This window comes from Mizuhopecten yessoensis, unplaced genomic scaffold (genome assembly GCF_002113885.1).
Source record: "Mizuhopecten yessoensis strain PY_sf001 unplaced genomic scaffold, ASM211388v2 scaffold3207, whole genome shotgun sequence".
NCBI classification, from domain to species: Eukaryota; Metazoa; Mollusca; class Bivalvia; order Pectinida; family Pectinidae; genus Mizuhopecten; species Mizuhopecten yessoensis.
Window position 1 is genome coordinate 28,808 of NW_018404929.1, and position 13,422 is coordinate 42,229.

General features: G+C 41.9%; 1 protein-coding gene across 4 annotated transcripts in view; it reads right to left on the reverse strand.

Annotated features, from left to right (window-relative positions):
* Nucleotides 1-346: 346 nt before the first annotated feature.
* The window catches only part of LOC110447086 (RB1-inducible coiled-coil protein 1-like), a 29,788-nt gene continuing 16,712 nt past the window's right edge, over nucleotides 347-13,422 (reverse strand). For 2 of the 4 annotated variants that reach the window (XM_021492533.1, XM_021492532.1), the window contains exons 2-4: nucleotides 9,728-11,164; nucleotides 7,660-7,725; nucleotides 4,204-4,777 (exon numbers count right to left, since the gene is read on the reverse strand). In XM_021492533.1, coding sequence (XP_021348208.1) covers nucleotides 4,464-4,777; nucleotides 7,660-7,725; nucleotides 9,728-11,075 — 1,728 coding nt within the window. In that variant the 5' untranslated portion in view covers nucleotides 11,076-11,164 and the 3' untranslated portion in view covers nucleotides 4,204-4,463. Of the gene's footprint in view, nucleotides 859-4,203; nucleotides 4,778-7,659; nucleotides 7,726-9,727; nucleotides 11,165-13,422 lie in introns of those variants that run through there. The other 2 variants (XR_002462555.1, XM_021492534.1) reach the window with 2 other exon arrangements.

A 13,422-nucleotide genomic window follows, 5' to 3' on the forward strand; every position in this document is an offset into this window, starting at 1 on the left:
ACACGAGGTGTATTAACGAAAGTTTACTGTTCGGTAACGAGGACGGNTTTTGTTTGGCGGGGGGGGGGGGGGGGGGGGGGGGGGGTCAATCGTCTCCGAAACAGGGAGGTAACCAGTCAGTCTGAGACGGGGAGTTGCGCCATGAAAAAGATAATCCAGCAAGGCGCAATCTAAACAAAGTTATGTCTAAAACATCGTGGAAAATCGCGAAGATACCCAAATGCTTCGCCTGTTCACAGCATACTGCGACACCATAGGCAATATCTTAGTGATAAAAAAACTTGTAAATCACATGATAATGACTTTGCTCGTCAGAATTGAAGTGTTTATGTAATAGAGACGGAATTCAAGACAAAAGTGAGCTATACGTTTATTTAATTACCTCAATAATTCAGCAGCGTTTGATTTACTGTTCTAAATATATTCATTTAATCACATATAAACTGATATCAAATTACTAGTCATGTGAATACATATATAAATTAATAATTTAAATCCACATTCCAGTCTAATAAATACTGACATGCCTTTAAACAAAGTCTTCTTTCTCACACGTTTAGATAATGTTCTCTCTGTTAGCACCATTTAAACAATTACGTGACGTCACTAGGCTTGATATATTACACATGACGTCATTAAGTCCACACTTCCAAACTTACATTTCACCTTGTGTATTACATAAGACATAGTTTTCTTCTTTAAGTGCGACACGAGGCGTCACTGAATCCACTCGCCCGAGCGTACAAGCGTACATCTTGCCTTATGTACGACACATGACGTCATCGGGCCTATTTGTCTGAGTGTACATCCACTTTACGTACATCACATGACGTCACCAGCTATATTCGTCCAAGCACTCTGAAATCATTTTTACATTAATCAAGCTTCTATATATAGTGAAGTAAATTCTTGAATATTCTACATTGATAAAATCCTGCTATTCTATGAATTCCCATAATTCTTTGTTTTGATAACTAGTTCTAATCCGACCGGAAATTTCCATTTTTTTCTTTTTAAAAGCGAGAACAAAAACAACAGAAAAAAATGATATATAGGTTTACACTTTGTCGATTCTGTGTGGTTAAGACATTAGACTAGTGGCAGTGATTTTGTTCCACGATGTCCAGGCGTTAATTGGACGGTAGACTTGCTGCAGCCCCAAATCGAGCAGATTGTAATGTTGTCCTTCACAGGTACTACGACACATATCTGGTTGTTTGTTATATACCGGTCCCACAGGTACTACGATACCAATCTGGTTGTTTGTTATGTACCGGTCCCACAGGTACTACGACACCTATCTGGTAGTTTGTTATATACCGGTCCCACAGGTACTACGACACCAATCTGGCTGTTTGTTATATACCGGTCCCACAGGTACTACGACACCTATCTGGCTGTTTGTTATATACCGGTCCCACAGGTATTACGACACCTATCCGGTAGCTTGTTATATACCGGTCCCACAGGTACTACGATACCAATCCGGTTGTTTGTTATGTACCGGTCCCACAGGTATTACGACACCTATCTGGTAGTTTGTTATATTCCGGTCCCACAGGTACTACGACACCTATCTGGCTGTTTGTTATATTCCGGTCCCACAGGTACTACGACACCAATCTGGCTGTTTGTTATATACCGGTCCCACAGGTATTACGACACATATCTGGTTGTTTGTTATATACCGGTCCCACAGGTATTACGACACATATCTGGTTGTTTGTTATATACATGTACCGGTCTCACAGGTTCTACGACACCTATCTGGCTGTTTGTTATATTACAGAACAGTTACCGCCTGATCACAGTGTATAGTTATAAAACGGTAACCTCCTGATCACAGTGCATAATTAAAGAAAGGTTACCTCCTGATCACAGGGTAGTTATAGAAAGGCTACCCCCTGATCACAGTGTAGTTATAAAACGGTTACCTCCTGATCACAGTGTAATTATAGAACGGTTACCTCCTGATCACAGTGTAATTATAGAACGGTTACCTCCTGATCACAGTGTAATTATAGAACGGTTACCTCCTGATCACAGTGTAATTATAGAACGGTTACCTCCTGATCACAGTGTAATTATAGAACGGTTACCTCCTGATCACAGTGTAATTATAGAACGGTTACCTCCTGATCACAGTGTAGTTATAGAACGGTTACCTCTTGATCACAGTGTAATTATAGAAAGGTTACCTCCTGATCACAGTGTAATTATAGAACGGTTACCTCCTGATCACAGTGTAATTATAGAACGGTAACCTACTGATCACAATGTAATTATAGAACGGTTACCTCCTGATCACAGCGTAATTATAAAACGGTAACCTCCTGATCACAGTGTAATGATAGAACGGTTACATCCTGATCACAGTGTAATTATAAAACGGTAACCTCCTGATCACAGTGAAGTTATAGAACGGTTACCTCCTGATCACAGTGTAATTACAGAACGGTTACCTCCTGATCACAGTGTAAGTACAGAACGGTTACCTCCTGATCACAGTGTAATTATAAACGTAAACCTCCTGATCACAGTGCATAATTATAGAACGTTTACCTCCTGATCACAGTGTAAGTATATAACTGTTACCTCCTGACCACAGTGTAATTATAGAACGGTAACCTCCTGATAAAAGTGTAGTTATAGAACGTTTACCTCCTGACCACAGTGTAATTATAGAACGGTAACCTCCTGATAAAAGTGTAGTTATAGAACGGTTACCTCCTGATCATCGTGTAATTATAGAACGGGAACCTCCTGATCACAGTGTAATTATAGAACGTTTACCCCCTGATCACAGTGTTAGTTGTAATTATAAAACGGTTACCTCCTGATCACAGTGTAATTACAGAACGGTTACCTCCTGATCACAGTGTAATTACACAACGGTTACCCCCTGATCACAGTGTAAGTATATAATGGTTACCTCCTGACCACAGTGTAATTATAGAACGTTAACCTCCTGATCACAATGTAGTTATAGAACGGTTACCTGCTTATCACAGTGTAATTATAAAACGGTTACCTCCTGATCACAGTGAAGTTATAGAACGGTTACCTCCTGATCACAATGTAGTTATAGAACGGTTACCTCCTGATCACAGTGTAAGTACAGAACGGTTACCTCCTGACCACAGTGTAAGTATATAACGGTTACCTCCTGATCACAGTGTAGTGATATAACGGTTACCTCCTGATCACAGTGTAATTATAGAACGGTTACTCCCTGATCACAGTGTGAGTATATGACGGTTACCTCATGATCACAGTGTAATTATAGAACGGTTACTCCCTGATCACAGTGTGAGTATATGACGGTTACCTCATGATCACAGTGTGAGTTTATAACGGTGACCTCCTGATCACAGTGCATAATTATAGAACGTTTACCTCCTGATCACAGTGTAAGTATATAACTGTTACCTCCTGACCACAGTGTAATTATAGAACGGTAACCTCCTGATAAAAGTGTAGTTATAGAACGGTTACCTCCTGATCACAGTGTAATTAAAGACCGGTTACCTTCTGGTCACAGTGTAAAATTATAGAACGGTTACCCCCTGATCACAGTGAAAGTATATGACGGTTACCTCATGATCACAGTGTAATTATAGAACGGTTACTCCCTGATCACAGTGTGAGTATATGACGGTTACCTCATGATCACAGTGTAAGTTTATAACGGTTACCTCCTGATCACAGTGCATAATTATAGAAAGGTTACCTCCTGATCACAGTGTAGTTATAGAACGGTTACCTCTTGATCACAGTGTAATTATAGAAAGGTTACCTCCTGATCACAGTGTAATTATATAACGGTAACCTACTGATCACAATGTAATTATAGAACGGTTACCTCCTGATCACAGTGTAAGTACAGAACGGTTACCTCCTGATCACAGTGTAATTACAGAACGGTTACCTCCTGATCACAGTGTAATTAAAGACCGGTTACCTTCTAGTCACAGTGTAAAATTATAGAACGGTTACCCCCTGATCACAGTGTAAGTATATAACGGCTACCTCCTGATCACAGTATATAATTATAGAACAGTTACCTCCTGATCACAGTGTCATTATAGAACGGTTACCCCCTGATCACAGTGTAAGTATATAACGGCTACCTCCTGATCACAGTATATAATTATAGAACAGTTACCTCCTGATCACAGTGTCATTATAGAACGGTTACCCCCTGATCACAGCGTAAGTATATAACGGCTACCTCCTGATCACAGTATATAATTATAGAACAGTTACCTCCTGATCACAGTGTCATTATAGAACGGGTACCTACTGATCACAGTGTAATTATAGAACGGTTACCTCCTGATCACCGTGTAATTATAGAACGGGTACCTCCTGATCACAGTGTAATTAAAGAGCGGTTACCTTCTGGTCACAGTATAAAATCTTGATAACAGTGTCGTTGTCCTGGCTTCCTTAATCAACAAAATTCAGCTGTACACATTCGTAACCATATACTTCGTTTCCACTTTTTCCGCGAGTTCCACCTTATTTAGCGTCCTTAGGCCTTTGATTAACTGTGCTATGTCACCATGCCTATTGAAATTGCGCCACTTCTCCAAACACGTGACAGCAGTCTCCTCCGGTGTGCGGTCTCGTCGAGCCGAGATTTGGTCGATCACAAACACGTCCTTTTGACGCTTGTCCGTATCACGAGCTGGTGCGAACGGGAGTCTGTCGTACAGCCTTTTCCAATCCTTGCCGATAAACTGAGCCACAAACCTGCAGGCGTCTTCCAGCGCACCTGTGGAAAGGAAAACAACATCTCGTCAAATATCACACGTATATTTATGATCTTAAAGGAGATCTTAGGTTTTACATCCGAGTCAAGATGTTATTGCTTCAAGAAGACTTTTCAGAGCCAGAAAGGAAAATTCAGGGCGACTTTCATAAGTTTCTTATCAAATTGAAGAGAATTAAAAATATTGTTATCACATGACCATAGAAATATTGAATAATTTCTAATCCTTCAATATGACGTCACAAATGCATAACGTCGCGCGCGGGACCAGCAAATAATTACATGCATATATCACCGGATTCAAATTACTCAACGCAAGCGAGACATCATTCGTTATTTACAAATGCATCGTTTGCCAGTCCGATATTATCAGTCGTCATCGAGTACGTCATGTCATCATACGTTACCGTCCCTTACGTTCAGGTACCGTTGGCTGTTGACATTATCATTTGAATATGTTAGACAAATTAGTGCTGCATACAAATTTGTTGTAAATGAGCACAGACAGTTAGGAACAGTTACGGTATGTAAAAACAGCCTTATTTTGAAACATTCTATACCATGCTAAAGGAATGAAAGGCAACAAAACAGGCTAAGTGATAGCAGTGGGTGTTGTAAGATATAGCATATCAAATATCAGAACACCGGTATGTATACCATTCTCTGTGAACAACGTTCACCACATTTATCTTATCTCGACTAAACGTAAGGCAAGTCAAATAAAAGTATCACCAACAGACCGCAATTTAAAGGTATTACTGTAAGAAAGGCGTATCACCAGCTGACCACCATTTAAAGGTATTACTTATGAAAGCATATCAGTAGTTCGAGTAAATAACGCTCTGCCTGTCGGCTCACCAACAGGACATGTAGCTGTAGAGATCGTTCTGAGGGACGACATAAATGAAGTAGGACTTGAAATATGAGGGTCGTGTATATATAAACACAATATAATAGGTTTATGTTGACAATTATAATCAATGGCGTTATTCCGCCTGGCAATGATTACTTAGGCAATGTGCAGCAGAGGTCCTGTCAATACAGTTCTAGACCTATATTTCTGACATATCAAAAAGAGAATGTTGTGTTATTTGTCAAAAATGTCGAAGCGTAACTGTCAACGTTGGTTGTGACACCTGTCAAAGAGAAAAAGATGATAGTTTTCAAACTTGTTGATAACAACAACTCGTGTAACACAACACAGACTTACTTCACTGGGTTAATAACGACAACTCGTGTAACACAACACAGACTTACTGCACTGGGTTAATAACAACAACTCGTGTAACACAACACAGACTTACTTCACTGGGTTAATAACAACAACTCGTGTAACACAACACAGACTTACTACACTGGGGTAATAACGACAACTCGTGTAACACAACACAGACTTACTTCACTGGGTTAATAACAACAACTCGTGTAACACAACACAGACTTACTTCACTGGGTTAATAACAACAACTCGTGTAACACAACACATAATTATTACACTGGGTTAATAACGACAACTCGTGTAACACAACACAGACTTACTACACTGGGTTAATAACAACAACTCGTGTAACACAACACAGACTTACTACACTGGGTTAATAACAACAACTCGTGTAACACAACACAGACTTACTACACTGGGTTAATAACAACAACTCGTGTAACACAACACAGACTTACTACACTGGGTTAATAACAACAACTCGTGTAACACAACACAGACTTACTACACTGGGTTAATAACAACAACTCGTGTAACACAACACAGACTTACTACACTGGGTTAATAACAACAACTCGTGTAACACAACACAGACTTACTACACTGGGTTAATAACAACAACTCGTGTAACACAACACAGACTTACTACACTGGGTTAATAACAACAACTCGTGTAACACAACACAGACTTACTACACTGGGTTAATAACAACAACTCGTGTAACACAACACAGACTTACTACACTGGGTTAATAACAACAACTCGTGTAACACAACACAGACTTACTACACTGGGTTAATAACAACAACTCGTGTAACACAACACAGACTTACTACACTGGGTTAATAACAACAACTCGTGTAACACAACACAGACTTATTACACTGAATTAATAACGACAACTCGTGTAACACAACACAGTCTTACTACACTGGGTTAATAACAACAACTCGTGTAACACAACAGAGACTTACTACACTGGGTTAATAACGACAATTCGTGTAACACAACAGAGACTTACTTCACTGGGTTAATAACAACAACTCGTGTAACACAACAGAGACTTACTACACTGGGTTAATAACGACAACTCGTGTAACACAACACAGTCTTACTACACTGGGTTAATAACGACAACTCGTGAAACACAACACAGACTTACTACACTGGGTTAATAACGACAATTCGTGCAACACAACAGAGACTTACTTCACTGGGTTAATAACAACAACTCGTATAACACAACACAGACTTACTACACTGGGTTAATAACGACAACTCGTGTAACAGGGGCAACTAAAAACGTTTCACTGAATACTGGTTCAAATTGGTCGTCAAACAACGTAACCATGCACACAGCCGGATGTAAAAATACCCAACAGACACAGACGGGTGTAATCAAGCGCACTACAGACACAGATAACTGTAAACAAACACACTAAAGACACAGACGGGTGTAATCAAGCACACTACAGACACAGATAACTAACTGTAAACAAACACACTAAAGACACAGACGGGTGTTGTAAACAAGCACGATACATACACAGATAACTGTAAACAAACACACTAAAGACACAGACGGGTGTTGTAAACAAGCACGCTTCAGACACGGATAACTGTAAACAAGCACACCAAAGACGCAGACGGGTAATGTTTTACCGTCGGTGTTACCCGGACCACTATCGACCGGGGGCTCTCTTTCATGGCTGCTAGCTTCACTGGCTTCTAAAACACAATATATGCTAGCAGTAAAGACCCGGATATTGTATCGTGACAACTACAGGTGGTTATTATGTCTTGTCTCCAGGTTGACATAACAGGTTAGCCAGACCCACACAGGAGAGTAGCTACAGAGGTAAGATATTACACGTGGTGCTCTAGTTAATGTATAACATGGTGCAAGTTTCAATATAAGTATGATATGGTTTAGATGGAACAATGACATCTTTAAAACGTTTGTCAAAGAATAAATATAATTTGTGTAATGGTACGATAAGGATGAGAGGTCAATTCGGTAAGAGGTGAAGAAGGATCACGACAGGGAGTGATGTCGGTCGTTCAAGTGTCAGGGGTCAAAGGGGTCAAGATATGGTGGGATGTTAGTCATGGTCAGAAGACATGGTACTCGGGAGGGATGCTACTCATGGTCAGAAGACATGGTACTCGGGAGGGATGCTACTCATGGTCAGAAGACATGGTACTCGGGAGGGATGCTACTCATGGTCAGAAGACATGGTACTCGGGAGTGATGCTACTCATGGTCAGAAGACATGGTACTCGGGAGGGATGCTACTCATGGTCACAAGACATGGTACTCGGGAGGGATGCTACTCAAGGGTCAGGTGCCAAAGGAACATGACAATAAAAGATGACATTCAGGAGTCTGGGGTCAAGGTTCACGACAGTGAGGGATGTAATTAAAGAGTCAGTGGTCAACGAAAAAAATCATGGTGGGGTGTCATTCTAGGATCAAATGTCAAGATACACTAAAATGAGGGATTTTATTCAGGAATCAGGAAACAGAGGAACGCGAAAGAGAAACCATTCAATGGCCGGACGTCAGGGTACAGGAGAGGGAAGGATGTCTGACGTCAGGGTACAGGAGAGGGAAGGATGTAAGTCAGGGATCAGGGAATACGACATGAAAGGATGTCTGACGTCAGGGAACAGGAGCGGGAAGGATGTAAGTCAGGGATCAGGGAATACGACATGAAAGGATGTCTGACGTCAGGGAACAGGAGCGGGAAGGATGTAAGTCAGGGATCAGGGAATACGACATGAAAGGATGTCTGACGTCAGGGAACAGGAGCGGGAAGGATGTAAGTCAGGGATCAGGGAATACGACATGAAAGGATGTCTGACGTCAGGGAACAGGAGCGGGAAGGATGTAAGTCAGGGATCAGGGAATACGACATGAAAGGATGTCTGACGTCAGGGGACAGGAGAGGGAAGGATGTAAGTCAGGGATCAGGGAATAGGACATGGAAGGATGTCTGACGTCAGGGTACAGGCGAGGGAAGGATGTAAGTCAGGGATCAGGGAATACGACATGAAAGGATGTCTGACGTCAGGGAACAGGAGCGGGAAGGATGTAAGTCAGGGATCAGGGAATACGACATGAAAGGATGTCTGACGTCAGGGAACAGGAGCGGGAAGGATGTAAGTCAGGGATCAGGGAATACGACATGGAAGGATGTCTGACGTCAGGCAACACGCCAGAGAACACATCAGGGAAGGATCAGTGGAATAAGGAATATCATTCGGGGGTCGGAGTTCAAAGAACAAAACATGGAGGATGTCATTCAATAGGAATTCAATTTGCTATTGTAGTAATTCTGGACAAGATTTTGATAAGATAACTCGCGGGTAAGGGATTATATACCAGTTCCACTTCCAAGAAGGTCTTTTTGGGACACAACAAAGATGGGGTCACTTATAGATCAGGGATCACACTAGTTTACCGTTGGTGTTACCAGCGACACTATTGGCCTCTACCTCCGTACTCGGACTGCCTTCATCGTTCGTGTCTATATAACAAAACATGGAAATACTGTCCACTGGTTCAGTAGGATGCCAATAATCTGAGGCGTCATATTGTGTTGTAACCAAATAATTTGTGGAAATAAATTTAATAATCACTGAAAACGATGTTGACGATGAGGAAAGATTCCCCTATCATCAACCAATGTCATATCCATATTATACCAAATTAGTTAAGCAGACTTACCCCGACCGTTGGCCTGTATCCGACGTTTGTGGATCATTCTGAGTGTGTCGGGGGAGAGTTTAAGTACCCGGATCTTCTTCAGGACCACGTTCTTTTCCTCAATGCTAGTGATCCTGTCCTTGATTGACTTAACCTCGATCTCTATCCCGAGAAGGGAGTTCTTCATCTCATCCTCCTCGTGGCGGACCGTGACGGCCTCCACCTTCAGCTCGTACGTGCGGTCGGACACTTGCTTTAGCTCGCGCTCTAGCCGGGCCTGTTGGCGCTCGCTGACTGATTTCCACTCGTGAACTCTCTCCAGGTTTTCTTCCGTTCGGCCCAGCTTGAGGCCGAGTTCTTCCTTGTCTCGATGAGACCGCGGTGTTTTGTCCCTTAGTGTGGAGTGTAACCCTGATATCTCCTCCTGTCTCTGTCGCTCCTGTCGCTCTAGTTTCTCTATCTTATTAGTCACAGTTTCCAAACTAGACTTTAATTTCTTCTTTTCTTTCTTGTGACTGAGATGTTGTCTATGTAGGTGGGTGAATGTCTTGTGTTTCCGCTCAAGACTGCGCTCTGCGTCTCTGTGTTTAGCGTTGAGCCTGAGGATGTCCTCCTCCAGATTTTCCTTGTACGAGTTGTTGAAAAAGATCTCCTGGAGTAGTCTGTCGGGGTATGTCGCGTCCTCACTCACCCACTTCTTCACTGCGTGGGATACTTCCACTACCGCCACGCACACTTCCTCCATGAGGCTACTGTGGACGCTGCCTTCATTTACAAACTTGTCAAAAGGTGTTTTTAGTTCTCCGTAAGTCAGGATATTAGTGTTGATCTGATCAATCTTACCCTCGATGTCCGCCTTGTAGCCCTTCAGAGCCTCATCGTAATCAAACACGGGTCGGATATCGAGACCACCCATTTCCTCTATAAAACTTTTGCAGTATTTCTGCAGGTGTTCTCTGGTACATTTGACCAGCTTTTCTCGTATTCCTGGAATAGCTAGTTCAAACGCTTTCGCTCTGTCACATATATATAGCAAATCTTTACAACTTTCAGATTCCCTCACTTCTTGCCTGATTTCTCTAAATTTTAACTTTTCTAGGAATTCCTTCCACGTTTTAAAGTCAGATGCATCCATTTCCCAAGAACGGAGGAGTTCCGAAAGGCACTTATCACACTCAACATAGTCCACCGCCTTGCGGTCCAGGTACTTCTTGGCGAATTTACGTATCTGGAGACAGATGTCGTTCACTTTGACAATGATGGCCTTGTACTCGGCCTCTCTGGTGGGCGGAGGGTGTTCCCGTCTCCGGACGGTTCTGTCCGGTATTGGGGCAAGTGGTGCCATATCCTCCCAAGTTACACGCGGCATTCTGTGCTAGTCGTCACCAAACTTTGTTGTAAACGTCATCCAGTAATTATCATCGTGTAAACTGTTCACCTTATGTTCCCTCGACAATACTGCAACAGAATTTAACACCATAAGATCAAGACACTTGTAATGACGACACATGTCACTAAAACAGAAATATATACAGATCACATCACACGTTATGATGTCACGTGTCAATGAAACAGAAGAAAAACATTGCTACCGTTATATCAGGTTTGATTTGGTTTAATTTTGTTTAACGTCCTATTAACAGCTAAGGTAATTTAAGGACGTGCCTCCATGTTATATCAGAACACTTGTTTTGATTATACGTGTTATGGTGTCATCAAAGTAAATTGTTTCTGAAGAAATATTGACGATATTGAGTTGCAATGTGGGATGTAAAACCCTGGGGTATTGACTATCTAAATATGACCTCTCGGCTCTATATCCATACTAGATTCATACCAGTTTCGCTTATTTCAAATGTTTTTTCAATGTTTTTTTCGGTTATGTCAGTTTATGAACAGATCGTTTACATTCTAAACCGGGACTTCAGGGAGGCACCGATTCTACATGTACTATCTATTATACATCATGTGGTCTTAATTTAAGGTTAGGTTGTCACCGTCACGTGAAGTCACGACTTCAGACTACTAGGTCACAGCTACATAAAGTTTGATCGTGGTCACATGGTCATTGACTAATAGAAGCTTCTCCTACTGAGGGTGTGACAGAGAAATCTCCTACCGAGGGGTGATGTTTTAAAAAATAATACCACGAGGGTTGGAGATTTCTCTGTTACACCCTCAGTGTAGGGGATGATTAGTTTTCTCCCATCCTATTATTCAGTCACAACTCCACCGACAGTTGTTTGCCATGTTTGTAAACAAAACACATGTGGGTATGAATATCGTCATTCACATTTAATAACGTCACAATGACCGGTGACACAATTTAATGACGTCATAATTGAACACGTGCTTATTGGCACGAGACTATCTCCCCCTAGGGGTGACTAATAGAATATTCCCCTACCTTGAGGGTGTGACAGAGAAATCTCCAACCCTAGGGTTGGATATTTCTCTGTTAAACCCTCAAGGTAGGGGATGATTGTTTTTCTCCCATCCTATTATTTCAGTCACAGCTCCACCGACAGAAGTCTGCCATGTTTGTAAACAAAACACATATGGGGTAGGCATATCGTCATTCACTTTTGATGACGTCACAATTACCGATGCCGCATTTTAATGACGTCACAATTGATCACGTGCTAATCGGCACGAGGCTATCTCCCCATAGGGGGTTACTAATAGAATCTTTCACCCCCTTGGGGGTGAGATTAATAGAATCTTTTACACCCTTGGGGGTGGTAGGGGATGATTGTTTTTCTCCCATCCTATTATTTCAGTTGCCAAACACGAGGCTTTGCCGAGTGTTTGGCAACTAAAGGATCTTTCCCCGAGGGTTGAGATTCCACTATCTGACCCACAAGGGGGTGAATGATTCTTTTTCTCTTACTCTGTTCTTTCATTGTGCATCATATGCATAATGTAATGATAATGTTACATGCTAAACGTGACGTTGATGGTTTGTTGACGTGACGTCATTGTTTTGTTAAAGTGACGTCATGCCATTGTTAGGAATAGGGGAATCCCCCCGTCTTAACCCTAGGGTGAGACAAGGAAATCTCACACCGGTAAAAATGCGGATACACCTGTCCAGGGTAAGAGAATAATAGAATCTTTCATCCCCTTGGGGGTGAGATAGGAGAATCTCAACCCGAGGGGAAGGATTCTTAAGTTGCCAAACACGAGGCTTTGCCGAGTGTTTGGCAACTAAAGGATCTTTCCCCGAGGGTTGAGATTCCACTATCTCACCCACAAGGGGGTGAATGATTCTTTTTCTCTTACTCTGTTCTTTCATTGTGCATCATATGCATAATGTAATGATAATGTTACATGCTAAACGTGACGTTGATGGTTTGTTGACGTGACGTCATTGTTTTGTTAAAGTGACGTCATGCCATTGTTAGGAATAGGGGAATCCCCCCGTCTTAACCCTAGGGTGAGACAAGGAAATCTCACACCGGTAAAAATGCGGATACACCTGTCCAGGGTAAGAGAATAATAGAATCTTTCATCCCCTTGGGGGTGAGATAGGAGAATCTCAACCCGAGGGGAAGGATTCTTAAGTTGCCAAACACGAGGCTTTGCCGAGTGTTTGGCAACTAAAGGATCTTTCCCCGAGGGTTGTGATTCCACTATCTCACCCACAAGGGGGTGAATGATTCTTTTTCTCTTACTCTGTTCTTTCATTGTGTATCATATGCATAATGTAATGATAA